The 18,020-nt window shown below is 40.0% G+C and overlaps 2 protein-coding genes across 2 annotated transcripts in view; both read right to left on the bottom strand.

The window, feature by feature from the left end:
• The window catches only part of LOC100497639 (nicotinamide N-methyltransferase), a 32,602-nt gene that overhangs the window by 11,911 nt on the left and 2,671 nt on the right, over positions 1–18,020 (bottom strand). Inside the window, exon 2 of the mRNA XM_031890743.1 lies at positions 17,114–17,239. Coding sequence (XP_031746603.1) covers positions 17,114–17,230 — 117 coding nt within the window. The 5' untranslated portion in view covers positions 17,231–17,239. The remainder of the gene's footprint in view (positions 1–17,113; positions 17,240–18,020) is intronic.
• LOC100492724 (nicotinamide N-methyltransferase) lies at positions 6,603–10,286 on the bottom strand. Its single transcript, XM_012969778.3, has 4 exons — positions 10,185–10,286; positions 9,887–10,063; positions 8,718–8,925; positions 6,603–7,464 (listed from the first exon to the last, which is right to left on the bottom strand). The coding sequence occupies exons 2-4, from the start codon at positions 10,032–10,034 to the stop codon at positions 7,041–7,043; spliced, it is 780 nt and encodes a 259-aa protein (XP_012825232.1). The 5' UTR covers positions 10,035–10,063; positions 10,185–10,286; the 3' UTR covers positions 6,603–7,040.

The following is an 18,020-nucleotide window of genomic DNA, read 5'->3' as shown; positions in this document are numbered from 1 at the left end:
CGGAAGATCGCAAATATCACGAAAATGCTTACGAAAAAATCGTATTAGTCACGATAATATCGTATTGGCGATCCGAAAGTCACAAAATTTTCGTACCAAACAATTGTAAGCAGCGGTAAAACCTTTCCGATTATTTCGTGCAAACGTCCGAAAAAGTAGTGCGCTGTACGAAAAAGTTGTGCGCCATACGAAAAAGTCGTGCGCCATACGAAAAAGTCGTGCGGACGCCCGAAAAAATCGGCAAAATTACGCTCGGATCGTTCGCATGAATGCTCGAGCGTTTGTGCTTTTGTAAATGTGCCCCACAGTGTACAGCGATATAAAAGCAGAAAAAGAAACAGCTCAACGCATTTCACGTGTTGACGGCATGCTTCCTCAGGAGCCAATCAACAGAGCATACAGTGACACAATGCTGGCACTGCTCAGTCTGCACAATAACTATATATAAAAAAACTTTGTAATTGCAGTACCACCTCAGTATATGATCTTTTTATAGTGTGCAGGGTTTATTTGATTTAGTTAAAAAAGACACACGTCCATCAAATTCAACCTTAATGTCTACATATAACCTGCCCACAGAAACTCCACCCACTTACCCATCATTCCATGTATGTGTTTCTTTTTAGCAAGTAAGGTAATACAGGGTTATGGGAGATAGCTCTCAGTACAAGTGAGGGAATACAGGGGTATGGGAGATAGCTCTCAGTACAAGTGAGGGAATACAGGGGTAGGGGAGATAGCTCTCAGTACAAGTGAGGGAATACAGGGGTATGGGAGATAGCTCTCAGTACAAGTGAGGGAATACAGGGGTAGGGGAGATAGCTCTCAGTACAAGTGAGGGAATACAGGGGTAGGGGAGATAGCTCTCAGTACAAGTGAGGGAATACAGGGGTAGGGGGGATAGCTCTCAGTACAAGTGAGGGAATACAGGGGTAGGGGAGATAGCTCTCAGTACAAGTGAGGGAATACAGGGGTAGGGGAGATAGCTCTCAGTACAAGTGAGGGAATACAGGGGTATGGGAGATAGCTCTCAGTACAAGTGAGGGAATACAGGGGTAGGGGAGATAGCTCTCAGTACAAGTGAGGGAATACAGGGGTAGGGGGGATAGCTCTCAGTACAAGTGAGGGAATACAGGGGTAGGGGAGATAGCTCTCAGTACAAGTGAGGGAATACAGGGGTAGGGGAGATAGCTCTCAGTACAAGTGAGGGAATACAGGGGTAGGGGAGATAGCTCTCAGTACAAGTGAGGGAATACAGGGGTAGGGGAGATAGCTCTCAGTACAAGTGAGGGAATACAGGGGTAGGGGAGATAGCTCTCAGTACAAGTGAGGGAATACAGGGGTAGGGAGATAGCTCTCAGTACAAGTGAGGGAATACAGGGGTAGGGGGGATAGCTCTCAGTACAAGTGAGGGAATACAGGGGTAGGGGAGATAGCTCTCAGTACAAGTGAGGGAATACAGGGGTAGGGGAGATAGCTCTCAGTACAAGTGAGGGAATACAGGGGTAGGGGAGATAGCTCTCAGTACAAGTGAGGGAATACAGGGGTAGGGGAGATAGCTCTCAGTACAAGTGAGGGAATACAGGGGTAGGGGGGATAGCTCTCAGTACAAGTAAGGTAATACAGGGGTATGGGAGATAGCTCTCAGTACAAGTAAGGTAATACAGGGGTAGGGGGGATAGCTCTCAGTACAAGTGAGGGAATACAGGGGTAGGGGAGATAGCTCTCAGTACAAGTGAGGGAATACAGGGGTAGGGGGGATAGCTCTCAGTACAAGTGAGGGAATACAGGGGTAGGGGAGATAGCTCTCAGTACAAGTGAGGGAATACAGGGGTAGGGGAGATAGCTCTCAGTACAAGTGAGGGAATACAGGGGTAGGGGAGATAGCTCTCAGTACAAGTGAGGGAATACAGGGGTAGGGGGGATAGCTCTAAGTACAAGTGAGGGAATACAGGGGTAGGGGGGATAGCTCTCAGTACAAGTGAGGGAATACAGGGGTAGGGGGGATAGCTCTCAGTACAAGTGAGGGAATACAGGGGTAGGGGGGATAGCTCTCAGTACAAGTGAGGGAATACAGGGGTAGGGGAGATAGCTCTCAGTACAAGTGAGGGAATACAGGGGTAGGGGGGATAGCTCTCAGTACAAGTGAGGGAATACAGGGGTATGGGGGATAGCTCTTAGTACAAGTGAGGGAATACAGGGGTATGGGAGATAGCTCTTAGTACAAGTGAGGGAATACAGGGGTAGAGGAGATAGCTCTCAGTACAAGTGAGGGAATACAGGGGTAGGGGGGATAGCTCTTAGTACAAGTGAGGGAATACAGGGGTATGGGAGATAGCTCTTAGTACAAGTGAGGGAATACAGGGGTAGGGGAGATAGCTCTCAGTACAAGTGAGGGAATACAGGGGTAGGGGGGATAGCTCTCAGTACAAGTGAGGGAATACAGGGGTAGGGGGGATAGCTCTCAGTACAAGTGAGGGAATACAGGGGTATGGAAGATAACTCTCAGTACAAGTGAGGGAATACAGGGGTAGGGAGGATAGCTCTCAGTACAAGTGAGGGAATACAGGGGTAGGGGGATAGCTCTCAGTACAAGTGAGGGAATACAGGGGTATGGGGGATAGCTCTTAGTACAAGTTTACCTAGGGACTGGTCCGATTGCCATCTTGGAGTCAGGAAGGATTTTTTATTCCCTCTGCAGCAAATTAGAGAGGCTTCAGATGGGGTTTCCACCTTCCTCAAGATAAACTAGCAGTTATGCAGGTTATATATAGGCATTATGGTTGAACTTGATGAATGTGTGTCTTTTTTAACCTAACTTACTATGTTACTACATTACTCTGACTAAACTCTTTTCCACTGAAACCACGAATGTCTGGTCACGTCTGAAATGTTTTTCTGTTCTTTTTTGTTTTCTAAAAAAAATCTGTAAACTACTAAAACCACAAATTAAATAAAGATTGTTACAATTTGCCATAAAAAAGCTCCCACTGATTCTACATGACAGAAAGCATTTAGATGGCAAAGTTATAATAAATCACAAAAAAACAAAACAAAACAAAACATTTGTTGAACAAAATTACTAATGATCAGCAAATGAATTAAAAAATATATTAGACATTTACTTAGACTGTATTTGAACAATAAATTTAATTTTATGTAAGTAAAGAAGCAAAAACCTGAGAGCAATTGTAAATCCCTAAAGGATATGTGGAGTGTTTCTTGGGGAAATTTCCCATGACTCGGTACAGGATTTGCTCCATCTGACATTCAGCTGAGTTTTCTTTGTCAAATTAGTAAATATAACTGCCACGTCTATCAAAATTGCATACAAAATATTGTTGTTCATACAGTGTCTACAGAAAAATTATGAGATAGTGCTGCATACCCCCATCAAAGGAACATAAACACAAAGGGGCAGATTTAACAAAATGTGAGATCAGAGCTCATCACAGAAAAATTCACCCACTCTCATCTACATGAACTCAAAAAGTTTTTTAGATGGTGAATCTCAAAAAAGTCTTGACTTTTTTTCTATGCGACAAAAAATTGTTGCCTGTGTCAAAAATTTCTTACTCACACGTAGTTTTTTTTGAAGCATGAGTCTCTTTTTGATGTGTGCATGAAAAAAAAATTGCCCCACGCAACAATTTTTTTGGGATGCACAACATGTTTGCCATTTCACTAAACTTTTGCAAAATTCACAACATTTTTCGTCAAAGTAAAATGGAACAGATTCACTCATCACTAGTTAGTAAATGTGTCCAAAAGTGTTATAATGCATATTATCCTATGTAGTGCCAACATATTATAAAGATCTTCATGACATTAGTTCCAGCACCGGTGGAGCATTCAATATAAGAACCCTATCAAATTTACAAATTTTATCAGGGCCAATCAATGTGCCTCTATATTTTTAACATGTGGAAGTAAACTGGTGGAAAACCCATGTAGACATGGGGAAACATACACACTCCTTGCAGATACAGGTAGGTACAGTTAAAAAAAAAATTAAAGCATAGGGAACCAGCAGAAGATGTTACATGGCTGTCCCTCATTCCTGACTGTCTGCTATGTCCAGACATCCAGGCTCTCACCTTTTACCTGTGAAAATCATACCTCCAGAAAAGGTGGCTTTGATGTTTTACAGCCCCATTGTTGTTTACGCATAAACAAATAGCATACAACCCCTGACAATGTAAGTTGTAAGCTATTTACCAAACAATGACACAGCTGTTTGCACTGTTGTGTAGCATACCCCTTGTGTTAAATCTGCAAACAACCTTTCCTATATTATCAGATATAATTAAAGGTATGACCCCGCACACATCAAATCATCAAATCAAATAAGCTGCTTCCAGTCTCCCACTGTAAAAACAGGGCCTGCTTGCAATGGATGTCATAGTGTGAGACTGATAGCTGACACTACAAGTAGCTGCATATAGTCTCCCACTGTGAAAAGAGGGCCTGCTTGCAATGGCAGGTAGGCCCTTGTTTCACAGTGGGAGACAGAAAGCAAATATAGGAAACTTCTGATAGACATGACCCAAATACTTACCTAAAAGCCATCCATGAGGCATTTTTCCACTTTCAAAATCAGCATATAATCCGGGCTGCTTCAATATGTAAGAATCATGTGAGGAGCCTGGAAATCCTGACACAATACTCATGATATTCATTTTACTGTCACATATGACTTGGATATTCAGAGAATGGTAATTTTTGCGATTTCGGAAAATATGCTCTTTGTCTAGGGGGGATTAAATGCCACATGGGTGCAATTTGGGATGCCATTCACACAACAGAACTTTCTTTTTACAGTGTTCCAGTCATTTCTATTTGCTTTGGTATTTAGCCAGGATTTGGCCTTGTCTGGCAGGATTCTGATTTGGCTGAATCGACAGTCCTGGCCAAACTGGATCTGAAAAATCACTTGACTTTTTGTCATGTTAACACGGAAGTGCAGAATTTTTTGACGCATGTTTAACCCTTTCTAATCCTAATTGGCATATGCTAATTCTGCTGAATTCCTTACGGTGGATTTGGGGGTTTTGCCGAGCCCAAATAACTGGATTTGGTGCATCCCTAGTAAGTAATTAAAAGTTAGTAAATAGAAAGTAAGTAAAAACACAAGAGAACTACTGTAAATACCTATAGGATATGGGAGTGTTGGGAACATATTTTCCATGACTCAGTACAGGATTCTCTCCATCTCACGTTTATCTGATTTCTGTTTTGTTGAAAAGTAAATATAAAAGGGTTGAAGGATTCCCACCATTTAAAAAGGAAAATACTGCCCAGGATGGCATGGAGGTAAGTAATGAAGTGGGATGGTGGGCCAATGGTGTTAAATAGTAGGGTGGTGATGTAAATGAGCAGGTCATGGGGGGATTCTGGATGATCAAAAGCGGAGGTAGAGCTGAAACTTGGGCAGATTGGGGCTTAGGAAGGTGGGTCTGGGGTGGAATTAGAGCAATGACAGTGGCAGTCAATTTAAAATACCTGCCTAGGATGGTGTTTTATTGGCTAGGCTGTAAAAGAAAACCATATGAGTAGCAACCATTCCATCAGTAGGACCTGATGGGACTGTATGACTGTATATAGGAAGGCCCAGGGCACACAGCCTGGCTCTACAGTGCTACAGAAAGGGTAACCCAGCAGCAGAATGTCCATTCCATGCACCCCAAAAATTCCTAAATGTTTGGATAGTTTTGGAAATTACATTTTACTGTCAAGATGTCATGTATTGGGTTGGATCCCCCAGATATTTGTTTCTTTTTAATGTCTGTTACAAAAAAATATTGTGTTTCCGTTTTTTTGGTTGTTTTTTTTTAGCAAATTTATGAATATATTCTGTCAAAGAATAACTCAAAGCAAATTGTTTCAGCAGTTTTTCCATGAAGTGGAGCTATAGACCTAAAGTAACCTTTCAGACAAAATTCTTATGTCTTATAAGACTATTGATGTGATCCTCTATGTGGAGGTGAAGTCTAAAGACATTGTAGAGAGGGTCACCCTATTCTGGTGGTGCAACTTCTAATTCAAGCCAGGCTTTTCCATGGTCTAGAAAAGCACCTCCAAGCATTTCAATATTTCGACCACCAATGGCACAATGGGAGCAATGGCACTAAGGAGGGGCCCCTGGGTCTGCACATAAACTTCTCCCAATTTTCCCCACCTAAGTGGGTGTGTTCAAAAAGTCCATGTGATCAGAGTTCACATGGATGTCTCTTTCTGAGTCCATTTTAAAGTCAATTTCTGCAGTCCTTATATCAAAACTAGTAGTATTTAAAACCAAAACAATACTAATTGGCCCAGCACCATCCACTTAATATCTCCTACTCTTCCTCCCTTACTGGTCCTTGACTCAACTGGCAGCTCCCAAACCCCTGGATGGATGCTCACCCTCTGGCCCTTTCTTTATTTGGAATCAAATACAAATGCACATAATTATTCTCTCATTCTCTCTTTCGCATATAGAGTGTTAAGAAAATGCCTTAGGGATATATCAAAGCCAGCCACAACTTCTTAAGTAAATAGATATCAATATATATATATATATAGAGCTAAAGGTTGTAATAAAGATTACACAGTAGAAACAATAAGCCTTCTGATTGGTTTATTTTTGTTCAGTAAATGATATCTGTCAATCTGATCAATCACACCACACATCAGAAGATGTTACTTATGAGCAAGAATCCTTGCCATAGAACAAAAAGGAAGTGTTGCATTTTTTCAGACAGGAAGTAGAGAAACTTCCTTGTGTAACAGGAAGTAAACGCCCCCATAGAAGCACATTTTCAACCATTACTTTTTTTTTTCAAAGCAACACAAATTCATAGAATATTATGCACTGTTTTCAAGCACAATGATTTTTTTTCTATTTAAATGATGATATCACCATTGAGACCATGAGATTAGGAAATATTTTATATATAAGCGGCACTAATCTAAGAGTAGATATAATCATTCATATGTAATGCACTATTAATGATAGAATCATTATTGCAATTGAGGGTGAATCTGACCGGTTAAACCACTTAACCGTCTTTACGGCACACAAAGTAGGCAATTGATTCATAATCGGTCAAAAGGGATTTAAATTTCCTTCTGTGAGTTTCAGTGCTCACAACGGTGCAACCGGCTTCTGTCAGGGCCTTTTGCATAAACTCTTCATTGTGGGCTAGTGCAGCAAACTTGTGTTGGCCGACCATGTAATAAGAGGAGTTGGTCCCTGCTATCATGACCAGGTGACCTCCAATCTTCAGAAGCGATAACAATTTCTTTAGAAGGTTTATATATATATCGTTATCTTTACAAACGGCCTCCAAGTAATAAACAATGACTATACAATCTGCTTGGGGCAACACAACTGCACCCAGTGGGTTCTCCTTGGTGATGTCCCATTTTACCACTTGTTTGATTGCCCTTCTGACCTTTTCTTCTTGCTTCTTACACTCAGTACTGAAAAACAACACATTTGCTGTGTATAAGAATATGTATATTATCATATATTATTTTACACAATCTATAAGGTCTCTTGTGGTGGGACCTACAGCTGATGAGGCATCAAGAGAGTTTGGACAGCTAATGGCAACTTTGTTATCATGGAGAAAATAAAATTCTACAAATGAAGATCTATAAAGTCTACTCTGGTGGGATTTACTGCTGATGAGGCATCCAGAATGTTTGGATCATAAGGACCATTAAGAACCTCTGTTGAGATGAAGTCAACCCCAACCAGGTTATTTTCTAACCTGAGATACACCGTTATACTTGAAGGGGTTTAGAGAATTCTTTCTGCTGTTTTCATGTTTGTGACATCATCCAGCCCAGTTACAGGCTGGAGAGAAATATGATTTGCTGTAAGCCCCAGTGTACTTCTGGGAAAAGAGGAGGATCCAGGAAGTGCCTTGCTTTGGAGCCAAAATCAGGGGGTGGGCCAGCAGAGGTTATAAGGGAGCCCTACTGCAGCAACCAGCCAGATCCGGAGAACAGAAAGAGAGATTAAAAGGCTGAGTGTGCTCTACTGTAGTACCGAGCTCCAGCCATATAAAGGGAAAGGTCTGCTTAGCTGCTGTTGGGTGCCTCTATCTCTGTGTGAATCCTCAGTGAGTGATCCAGGTGAGGGAGGCTATTGGAAGGCCCCATTGTGTGGACCCTTGTGTGAGGACAGGTGTTGATCGAGTGCCCCAAAATACCTCTCCAAAGGTAGAGGTACTTTGGGGCAGGTAGTGTTAGCTGAGGAAACTAAAGAGCTCTTGGGGAAGGGACTTACCTGAGACTGAACTGGGTAAGGGTATTTCCTCCAGGAGTGGAGTGTGGGACTGCATCTTGGGAAAGACTGTGCTGGGAGTTGGCTAAACCACACGGGTTTCCCAGAGCAGGGTTTATACAGTTCTGTTTGCATTTAATAGTTATGTCCATTTCTAAATTTATATATATAGATTTTAACTGCTGCAAAACTGTGTGTGATTTATTTCCTAGTGGAATTCTACTGAGATGTGCTTCTCACTGCCCAACAGATGGAGGCACTTTAGTGTCCCTGAGGAGCAGGAGAAAAATGTTATTGAGCGAGTTTGCTTTGAAAATACCACCATGATATTGCTTGACTACAATTCCTAGCATAATATAGCCCTTCGAATGTTTGGCCACCTTGAATTCAACTAGATCTTAGCAACAGAAAATAACAGGACTGTGGTCTTTTCCCACCTCACCTTTGCCCTATAAGTGAGCAAGCAAACTCTGCGGCGTGGGATTGTCCCGCAGCTCCGGGCTCATTTCGGATCCAGCTCTCTATGGCTTTCATACAGCAGTCTGAAGATTCCAGCAATATGATATTTTTGAAGAAATCGGCGGCGACAAAGTTTTTAGACACGTCGGAGCCAGTGGAAATATTTATCAGTGTTTCTCCCTTCACAGAACCTAAAGGCAAAAACAACAATGAACTATTCTGAACTATTGTTAATGATGCCCTTTTTATATGAATGATTTAGTTTTGGGGCTCATCATATATTTCAACACTTTTCACAATATATAGATTTCCATAAAGTTCAGCAAAACAGAAGAAGAACCCGTATGTTGTGTGACCTGAAAGCAAAGAAAGTTCACCCAGCACACCCTTACCTCCTCCAACAGTTCTTACTCGGTGCACAGCCCAGAGAGTCGGCACTCCCAGCACAGTCCAGCAAAAAATAGTCGACCAGCACAATGAGTATAATGCAAGCGGGGCTTAGCCCCTGCGTGTTTATTCAAAAAATAGCAGCAACGTTTCAGCATGCCTGATGAAGGGGTACAAACCCGAAACGTTGCTGCTATTTTTTGAATAAACACGCAGGGGCCAAGCCCCGCTTGCATTACACTCGTTGTGCTGGTCGACTATTTTTTGTGTGCATATTATTTTAGTTGCCGTATATTGCAAAGTTGCTTGAAATTATGTTGACTTTTTGCTACGGAAACATGGAAGTTGAACATTTTTCGCCGCGCACGTGATGACATTTACATAGTTACATAGGTTTGATAAAAGACCAAGTTCAACCCATCCAAGTAAACCTATTTAAATTTTAACCCTTCCAAAAACAAATTAGCATATGCCAGATTGGGTTCGGTATTTGGCCGAATCTTTTATGAAGGATTCGGGGGTTCACCAGAATCCAAAAATGTGGATTTGGTGCATCCCTACTTGGGATAAACAAAAAATGACAGTCATAAATCATCTTAAATCAATTCATTTAGGAGAATAGAGTACAAAGAAAGTTCTCTTCATTTTGATTTGTTGATACTGATTTTGTTTTCTAATGCTTAACAAAATATGAAGCAGAACAATTTAAAGTAAAAGTTAAGTTGGCTTTCAGTATTCTCAATATTTATAATGGAGGTCACATACCCGATGAGAATAATTTATAGAGAAATCTCAGGGGCTCTTCCAGCAGCTCCTTCTTAGCAATGGTCTTATCAGCCCCGAAGTACGTGTCAAAGAAAAGACAAGCATCCAGCTCTTCATCATGGTAGTGCTTCTGCTCTGTGCAGCTCATAGTGAGGGTTCCCCAACAGTCCCGTTACACTAAAAACAATGGTAATTTAATATCAATCAACTGAAATGAAAATACTTGTATCAAGACTTTTTATCCATGAACTAATGAATTTTATAAGTAAAGATACCAAACACAACACTGAATACTCACAGTTGGATTCCGGAGGCTGACGCTAGCTCAGCGATGGATGAACTGTGTAGTCGAGGCGCTTGGTTCTGTGGATGAAAATCATGAACAAACAACATGTTATTTACAAATGATCATGTGACCCTGTGACAGCAATAAAAATAAGACAAATGTGTTTTGTATGAGATAAATGTAAACTCAGTTGTTTGTAAAATCTTTCTTACATTCATACTGGGCAAAATGGTGGGTACATCTTTCATGCACACAAATGATTAACCCCAGGTACCTGTTTACAAAACAATGGCCGAAGAGTAAAATACGGAAGAAATATTTCGCCAGGCATGGATTCGCGGCAAATTTCCGCGTTTCCCCATTGGCGGATTGTTTCGCAAAAAGGATGAAAAAATTTGCAGCGGAAAATTCGCCGCACATCCAAAAATTGTCACGACGTCAAAATAAATAGTCGCGCATCAAAAGCATAGTCACAGCGTCAAAGAATAGTTGCAGCGTCAAAATAAATAGTTGCAGTGTGAAAATAATAGTTGCACGTCAAAAAATTCGTTGTAGGCATCAAAAAAATTTTACATTTTCACCATTTCGCGAATTTTTCGCAATTTCGCGAATCTTTTGAAAGATTCACAAATTTTTTGGCAAAAGGGGACAGATTCACGCATCACTAATAATCAACAAACGATTGAAAAAAATATCATTCACTCAAACGGTATTTGAACGACTTTATTACATTCGCATGCAGTAGTAGTAATGCAAGATGTGGGTTTGTCAAGTTGTAGTGGGAGTAAAATTAATCAAATGTATTGTAAATTTTTAAAAATCTAAGTGAAATTGTATTATTCTGTCGATTTCTATTCATTACCAGTGATGGGTGAATCTGTCCCGTTTTGCTCCGCTGAAACTTTTTTGTAATCAAACATAAATTAACGGTAATGGTATTATATTGAAATGGAGATAAAGTCCATTAATTTTGGCGCTATTGGCTCTATAACTGGAGAACATCTTAAACAGAGTATTGAGATAAACAGTAAATAATAGTCCGTTATAAATAATCCAGAATACTGAATATATACGGAATAACTAAGAAATAATGATTTATACAAACACGTGTTCCTGTATTATCTCCACTTCCCCATTGTAGCCTCTACCCCCCCCCCCCAGGGACCTCCGCTGCCCCCCTCCCCTCTCCAGTGACTTATGTTTGACATGAGTGGGGAACTCAGTCAAGGATCAGGTCTGGGTCGGTGGGGCCCATTGGGTTTTTTTCCGGTGCCTCGCCAGCCCAGTCCAACCCTGGCTTTCCTTATATGAGAATGGACTTTGTTTGATTGATTTCCATTCCATTATCTTTATCTATGATAGACTTAAACATCCATTTATTTCTTGGAAATCAAATAAAAATGCATTTACTTATTCTCGCAGAACCTGGAATTGTGAGGAACAGACAAAGTAATGATAAATTAATAATACAGGGCAGGAACATTTTCTCTGGTATTTCTATCTTATCTGGAATATTAAGAAATGTCTGTCTCTAATGGATATATCAGGGCCAGTCACAATGTCTTAAGTAAATAGGAAGCTAAATATATGGCTAAAAATAATTCCACAAGAGAAACAATTGGCTGTTGGTTTGTCTAGTGATTTATCTTGGGCAGTGTAAATGAATATATGTCTGGATCAATCACACAACACATCAGAAGAAGCTTGGTGTGTATAGTAAGATCCCTGCCATAAAGCAAATAGGAAGTGTTGCATTTTTTTCTCAGAAAGGAAGTACAGGCATTTTCATGTGTAACAGGAAATTACCTCCCCCATGGAAGCACATTTTGATCCATTCATTATTTCCTGTCATTTTTTTTTCCAAATGATACAGAGTCACACAATATTACCTATTGTTTTCAAGACTAATCATTTTTATTTTTCACTATTGATGATGGTAGTCCTATAAAATCACATAAATTGGTAATATTTTATGCATTAGGGACACAATCTAAGATATAATAAAGCAAATCTAACTCAAGATTAATGAGAGAATATAACGGCAACTGGGTACGAATCTGACCAGTTAATGGGCAATTGATTCATAATCGGACAAAGGCCGACCATGTCATAAGAGATGTTGATCACTCCCACCATGGCCAGGTGACCTCCAATCTAGTTTTCCCAAGAAAAAAAATTCCCTATAAGGTCTACTCTGGTGGGTTCTACTGCTGATGAGACATCCAGAGAGTTTGGACAGCCAATGACAGATTTTTTGCTCTTGGAAAAAAAGCATTCTATAACTGAAGATCTAAACTCCACTGGTGGGCCTTACTGCTGATGGGGCATGCAGTTTTGCTCATAATGTAAATACCTAAAGGATATGCAGTAGTAGTAATTCAAGATGTGGGTTTGTCAAGTTATAGTGGGAGTAAAATTAATCAAATGTATTGTAAACGTTTAAAAATATAAGTGAAATTATATTATTCTGTCGATTAGTATTCATTATGACAAGAAAATTGGCAAAATGCGTTTGTCACGTGACTTTTTTGTCGCCCGCATGCCTCTGACCACACCCATTTTGCATGACAAATTTTCTCCGAAACAAATTTTTGCTGAAGTCTTGTGAAACAATTCACCAATGGAGAAATGCTGAAATTCTATTCAATACTATTCATTGTGATATATATTTTTTTGAGAGGGTACTGTGCTTTGGTACTGTGCAAAGGGTGGGTGCTACATGTACTGCTGGCACCCAGACAGCATATCAATCCTCCCAACAAGAAAGCAGCTGCCATTTTAGCGTGATCTGACATAGTTTTCCTGCCTGTATCTCTTGCTGCTGAGGGGAGGGGGGATAAGGGTGGAGGGAGAGGGGAGGAGGGGGGAGGCAGGAGGAGGGAGGGGGGGGAGGGGGGAGGAGGGGGGAGGGTGGAGGCAGGAGGAGGGAGAAGGGGGAAGGGGAAAAGCAACACACCCCCAGGGACTCCCAACAAATGCCCCCTTCATCTTCTGCATGAGGGGGGACATGCCAGCAGGAATTGGGGCCCTGGCTCCACAGCAGAAAAAAATGCCTGTTGGTTTATGCAGCAGAAAAAAGGGACCCAAGGGATTATTTTTCTTCAATAAATAATATATGTTTGGATCAATCAGTGTTGTATATATCGCAAGATCCTTGCCATAAAGCAAAAAGGAAGTGTTGCATTTTTCCCCAGAAGGGAAGTAGAGACCATTTCTAGTGATGAGTAAATCTGTCCAAAAAAATCTGCGAAACGTGTTTGTTGTGTGACTTTTTTGTTGCCCACGTCTTTTTTTGCTGCGACCATGATGGTTTTGCCATGACTGCGCCCAATTTGACGCAACTGTGACTTTTATTTGACGTGCAACACATTTTTTTGCTGCAAATTGTCCCAGAAGTTTCGTGAAACAATTCGCGGAAATCCGCTATGAATCTATGCCTGCCGAAAAAATTCACGCATCACTAACTATCCAATGATATGTGTAACAGGAAGTAAACACCCCATGAAAGCAGATTTGGAACAATAAATTGTTTTCTGTCAATTTTTTTTTGCAAAATGATACAAATTCACATAATATCAGTTTTCAAGACCAATGATTTTTATTTTTCAATTTTGATGAAAATTTGAAAAATTGGGAATGTTTTATGTATTAGCGACACAAATCTAAATGTAGAAGTGATAATAATCCAAATTTAATGCAAGATTAATGGGAGAAATATAATTGCAACTGGGTTACGCATCTGACCAGTTAAACCGCCCTGTCTTTACGGCACACAAAATGGGCAATTGATTCATAATCGATCATAGGGGATTTAAATTCCCTTTTGTGAGTTTCAGAGCTCAGAATACTGCACCCGGCTTCTGTCAGAGCCTTTTGTATGAACTCTTCATTGCACTTCAGTGCAGCAAACTTGTGTTGGCCGACCGTGTAATATGAGATGTTGATCAATGCCATCAAGATCAGGTGACCTCCAATCTTCAGAAGAGACAACAATTTCTTTAGAAGGTTTATATACATATCGGGATCTTTGCTAACAACCTCCAAGTAATAAGTAGTGACTATACAATCTGCTTGGGGCAACACAACTGCACCCAGTGGGGGATGTCCCATTTTACTACTCGTTTGATCGCCCTTCTGGTTTTTTCTTCTTGCTTCTTCCACTCTGTACTGGAAAACAATACATTATTTGCTGTGCGTTTCAACAATATGTAAATTAGCACTTTTTACCCTATTTATTGGAGGAGTTGATGTTAAAAAATGACACGTAACTAGTATATCAAGTAAAAGATGGAGGGAAAAATTAAGTTCAGTTTTCCCAAGAAAAAACTTTTTTTCCTATTAGGTCTACTCTGGTGGGTTCTACTGCTGATGAGGCATCCAGATAGTTTGGACAGCCAATGCCAGTTTTGTTGCCCTTGAAAAAATCATTCTATAACTGAAGATCTATAAGTTCTCCACTGGTGAGACCTACTATTGATGAGGCATCCAGAGAGTTTGGACAGCCAATGACAGTTTTGTTGCCATTGAAAAAAGCATTCTATAACTGAAGATCTATATGTTCTCCACTGGTAAGACCTACTGTTGATGAGGCATCTAGTTTTGGGACCTATGCTCCATTGAGAACCTCTGTTGAGATAAAATGACAAGGTAAACTTATTTTCAATTTATTGTTGCCCTTGAAAAAAGCATTCTATAACTGAACATCTAAACTCCACTGGGGGCCCTATTGCTGTTGGGGCATCTAGTTTTGGGACCTATGTTCTATTGAGAACCTCTGTTGAGATAAAATAACCCCCAACAAGGTAAACTTATCTTCAACTTATTGTTGCCCTTGAAAAAAGCATTCTATAACTGAACATCTATACTCCATTGGTGGGCCCTACTGCTGTTGGGGCATCTAGTTTTGGGACCTATGCTCCATTGAGAACCTCCATGACCCCCAACAAGGTAAACTTGTTTTCTGACCTGAAATTCCCTCAGGGTGCAAGATTCACACAAATGAGCATAGTGATTTGTTTATTAATATGGTAAAGTGCCCAACCATTTAGGCTTAGTCACATGGGATATTTTTGATGGGCTGAGCCATTAAGCAACATTTTGAGATGATCTCAGATAGAAACACTTTGGGTTGACATAGGGTCCTAAACAAAGACCCTAAAGAGACGTTGCTTTAAAACAACCACCCTGTTATTTCTGGACTATAATCCCCACCATACGTTAACCTTTAAAAATATTTTGCAATATGTTGGGGGTGTAACTTGTAGTCCAGCAAAATCCAAATACAATATGGTTAAGCAACAGTGGTTAGATCCCATTTAAGGCCACCACGGGTTCTTTAAACCAAAAATATAACACAACCATGGCCTTCAATCATCTCACCGTTGCCCTTTAAGTGAGCAAACAAACTCTGCGGCGTGGGATTGTTCTACAGCTCCAGGTTCATTTCTCAACCAGCTCTCCAAGGCTTTCATACAGAAGTCTGAAGATTCCAGCACAATAATATCTTTGAAGAAATCAACGGCAACAAAGTTTCCACACACTGAGGCGCCAAACAAAATATTCATCAACGTTTCTCCCTTCACAGAACCTACAGCCGAAAAGAAAAATAATTTAAATATTGTTTACTTTTGAACTTTGACGGTTTAGTTTGGGATTCATCATATTGTCTAGATTTGCCCAAGCCCACACAGAATTCCTATATGATGTGGCCTCAAAGCACTGGACAATTTGATTTAATTTATTTTCAAAAAAACTTTTTAAATTTTTCATGGGAAAAAACATTTTTGGTGATCTGTTAGGCCTACATACCATGAAAACCACTAATACAAAACTGTCAAATAGTGATGAGCAAATTTTTTCGCCAGGCATGGATTCCCAGCAAATTTCCGAATTTCGCCATTGGCGAATTGTTTGTGAAACTTCCTTAAAAAGTCGCTGCAGAAAAATTCGGCATGCAGAATTTTTTTTTTGTTGTGCGTCTAATTGGGCGCGGCCGTGTAAAAATTGGCCATGATCGCATCAAAATTGGGTGCAGTCGTGTCAAAATGGGCATGACCGCGTCATAATTGAGCGCGGTTGCAACGGAAAAAGCGAGAGCAACAAAAAAAATAGCCGTGGCGACAAAAAAATTGCCGCGGGTGACAAAATAGATGCGCATGACAAAAAATTTGCACAACAAATGTGTTTCTTGCCATTTCACGAATTTTCTAGCGAAACGGGACAGATTCGCTCATCACTACTGTCAAAGTGATGTAGAAGTCAATGGGAGCTGTCCTAGAAAAATGATCACTATTCATGCTTTTAGAGGTTTTTGGGGGTGGGGGGTTGTTTGCTTTTTCATGAATCTTCATAAAAGTCCACCGAAAAATGTAAAAACCACAAAAAAGTTCTGGTTTTCACAGTTTTACCACTTTTTTTTGTTTGTGCATTTTTTAAAAAGGCTCTTTCAATGAGAATGTTGATATATGGGCCTCTAATGTTTGTTATTTATTGGAATTTGTATTAAATGTATCTAAATATTATGTGATGTATGAATATTACAATTCTATCACCCTTTGGTTGGCTTTCAGTATTCTCAGTATTGGTAATGGAGCTCACATACCTGAGGAGAATAATTTATAGAGAAATCTCAGGGGATCTTCCAGCACCTCCTTCTTAGAAATGGTCTTATCAGCCCCGATGTACGTGTCAAAGAGACAACAGGGATCAAACTCTTCATTGTGGTAGTCCTTATGGTCTGCGCAGCTCATAGTGATGTTTTCCTAAAAGCGCCGTTAGGGTCTTTCATAACATAAACCATGAATTTCAGCAAAAAACAACAACAAGGCATACTGTTATAGAATATAACATTAATATAAACATATAAACTATATGCCAGCTAGATCTCAATACAATGCTTCTCAGTGTCACATCTCATGTAGTTTAGGTGAAACATCAAATACCTTGGAATTTGCTGTAATCGACACTCTCGCCTGGAATCCTGGGTGATATTCTGGAAGGAGACAGTTGGCAAAAGATGCTGGATACATACAGGAGATACGCTCCTTGGGTCTGTGCATTTATTGTGGCTGAAAATCATGAATAATCAATGTATTATTGACAAAGGAAGTCAGCAGAGACCATGTGACAGTGAGTAAAGAGACCATGTCTTGTTTGCTACAATTAGAAAATATATTAGATTTTTACTCAGACTGGTACAGGATTTGCTCCATCTGACATTCAGCTGATTTTTCTTTGTTAAATTAGTAAATATAACTGTCACATCTATCAAAATTGCACATGAAATAGTTTTGTTCACACAGTGTCTACAGAAAAAATATGAGAGGGTGCTGCATACCACCATCAAAGGAACATAAACACAAAGGGGCAGATTTAACAAAATGTGAGATTAGAGCTCACCACAGAAAAATTAACCCACTCTCTATTTATTCCCATGGGATTTTTAGAAGCATATTTATCAAATGGTTAACTCAAACTTTTAACCATTGGTAAATACACTTCTAAAAATCCCATGGGAATAAATAGAGAGTGGGTTAATTTTTCTGTGGTGAGCTCTAATCTCACATTTTGATAAATCTGCCCCTTCGGATTTTGCTCATTTTCACAAATCTTATTTAGCACAAAAAATCCTGCTAAGGGGCAGATTTACTAAAATGAAAACTTTCGTGTTTACCTCTTACATTTAGTAAATCTTGGGTTTTAAAGTGAAAATGAGTTTTTCCGAGGTTTCAAAAACGACTAAAATCAGAATGTTGATAAATGGGCCTCCAACAGGCAAATTTATTCAAATTCTGATTTGTGTAATTTTAGAGGTTTTTCCAACCTCAACATTTTTAAAAAGCACAAATG

The sequence above is a fragment of the Xenopus tropicalis genome, chromosome 8 (genome assembly GCF_000004195.4).
Source record: "Xenopus tropicalis strain Nigerian chromosome 8, UCB_Xtro_10.0, whole genome shotgun sequence".
NCBI classification, from domain to species: Eukaryota; Metazoa; Chordata; class Amphibia; order Anura; family Pipidae; genus Xenopus; species Xenopus tropicalis.
The sequence above is the reverse complement of the archived record's forward strand: the minus strand, read 5'-3'. Positions and strand labels throughout refer to the sequence as shown.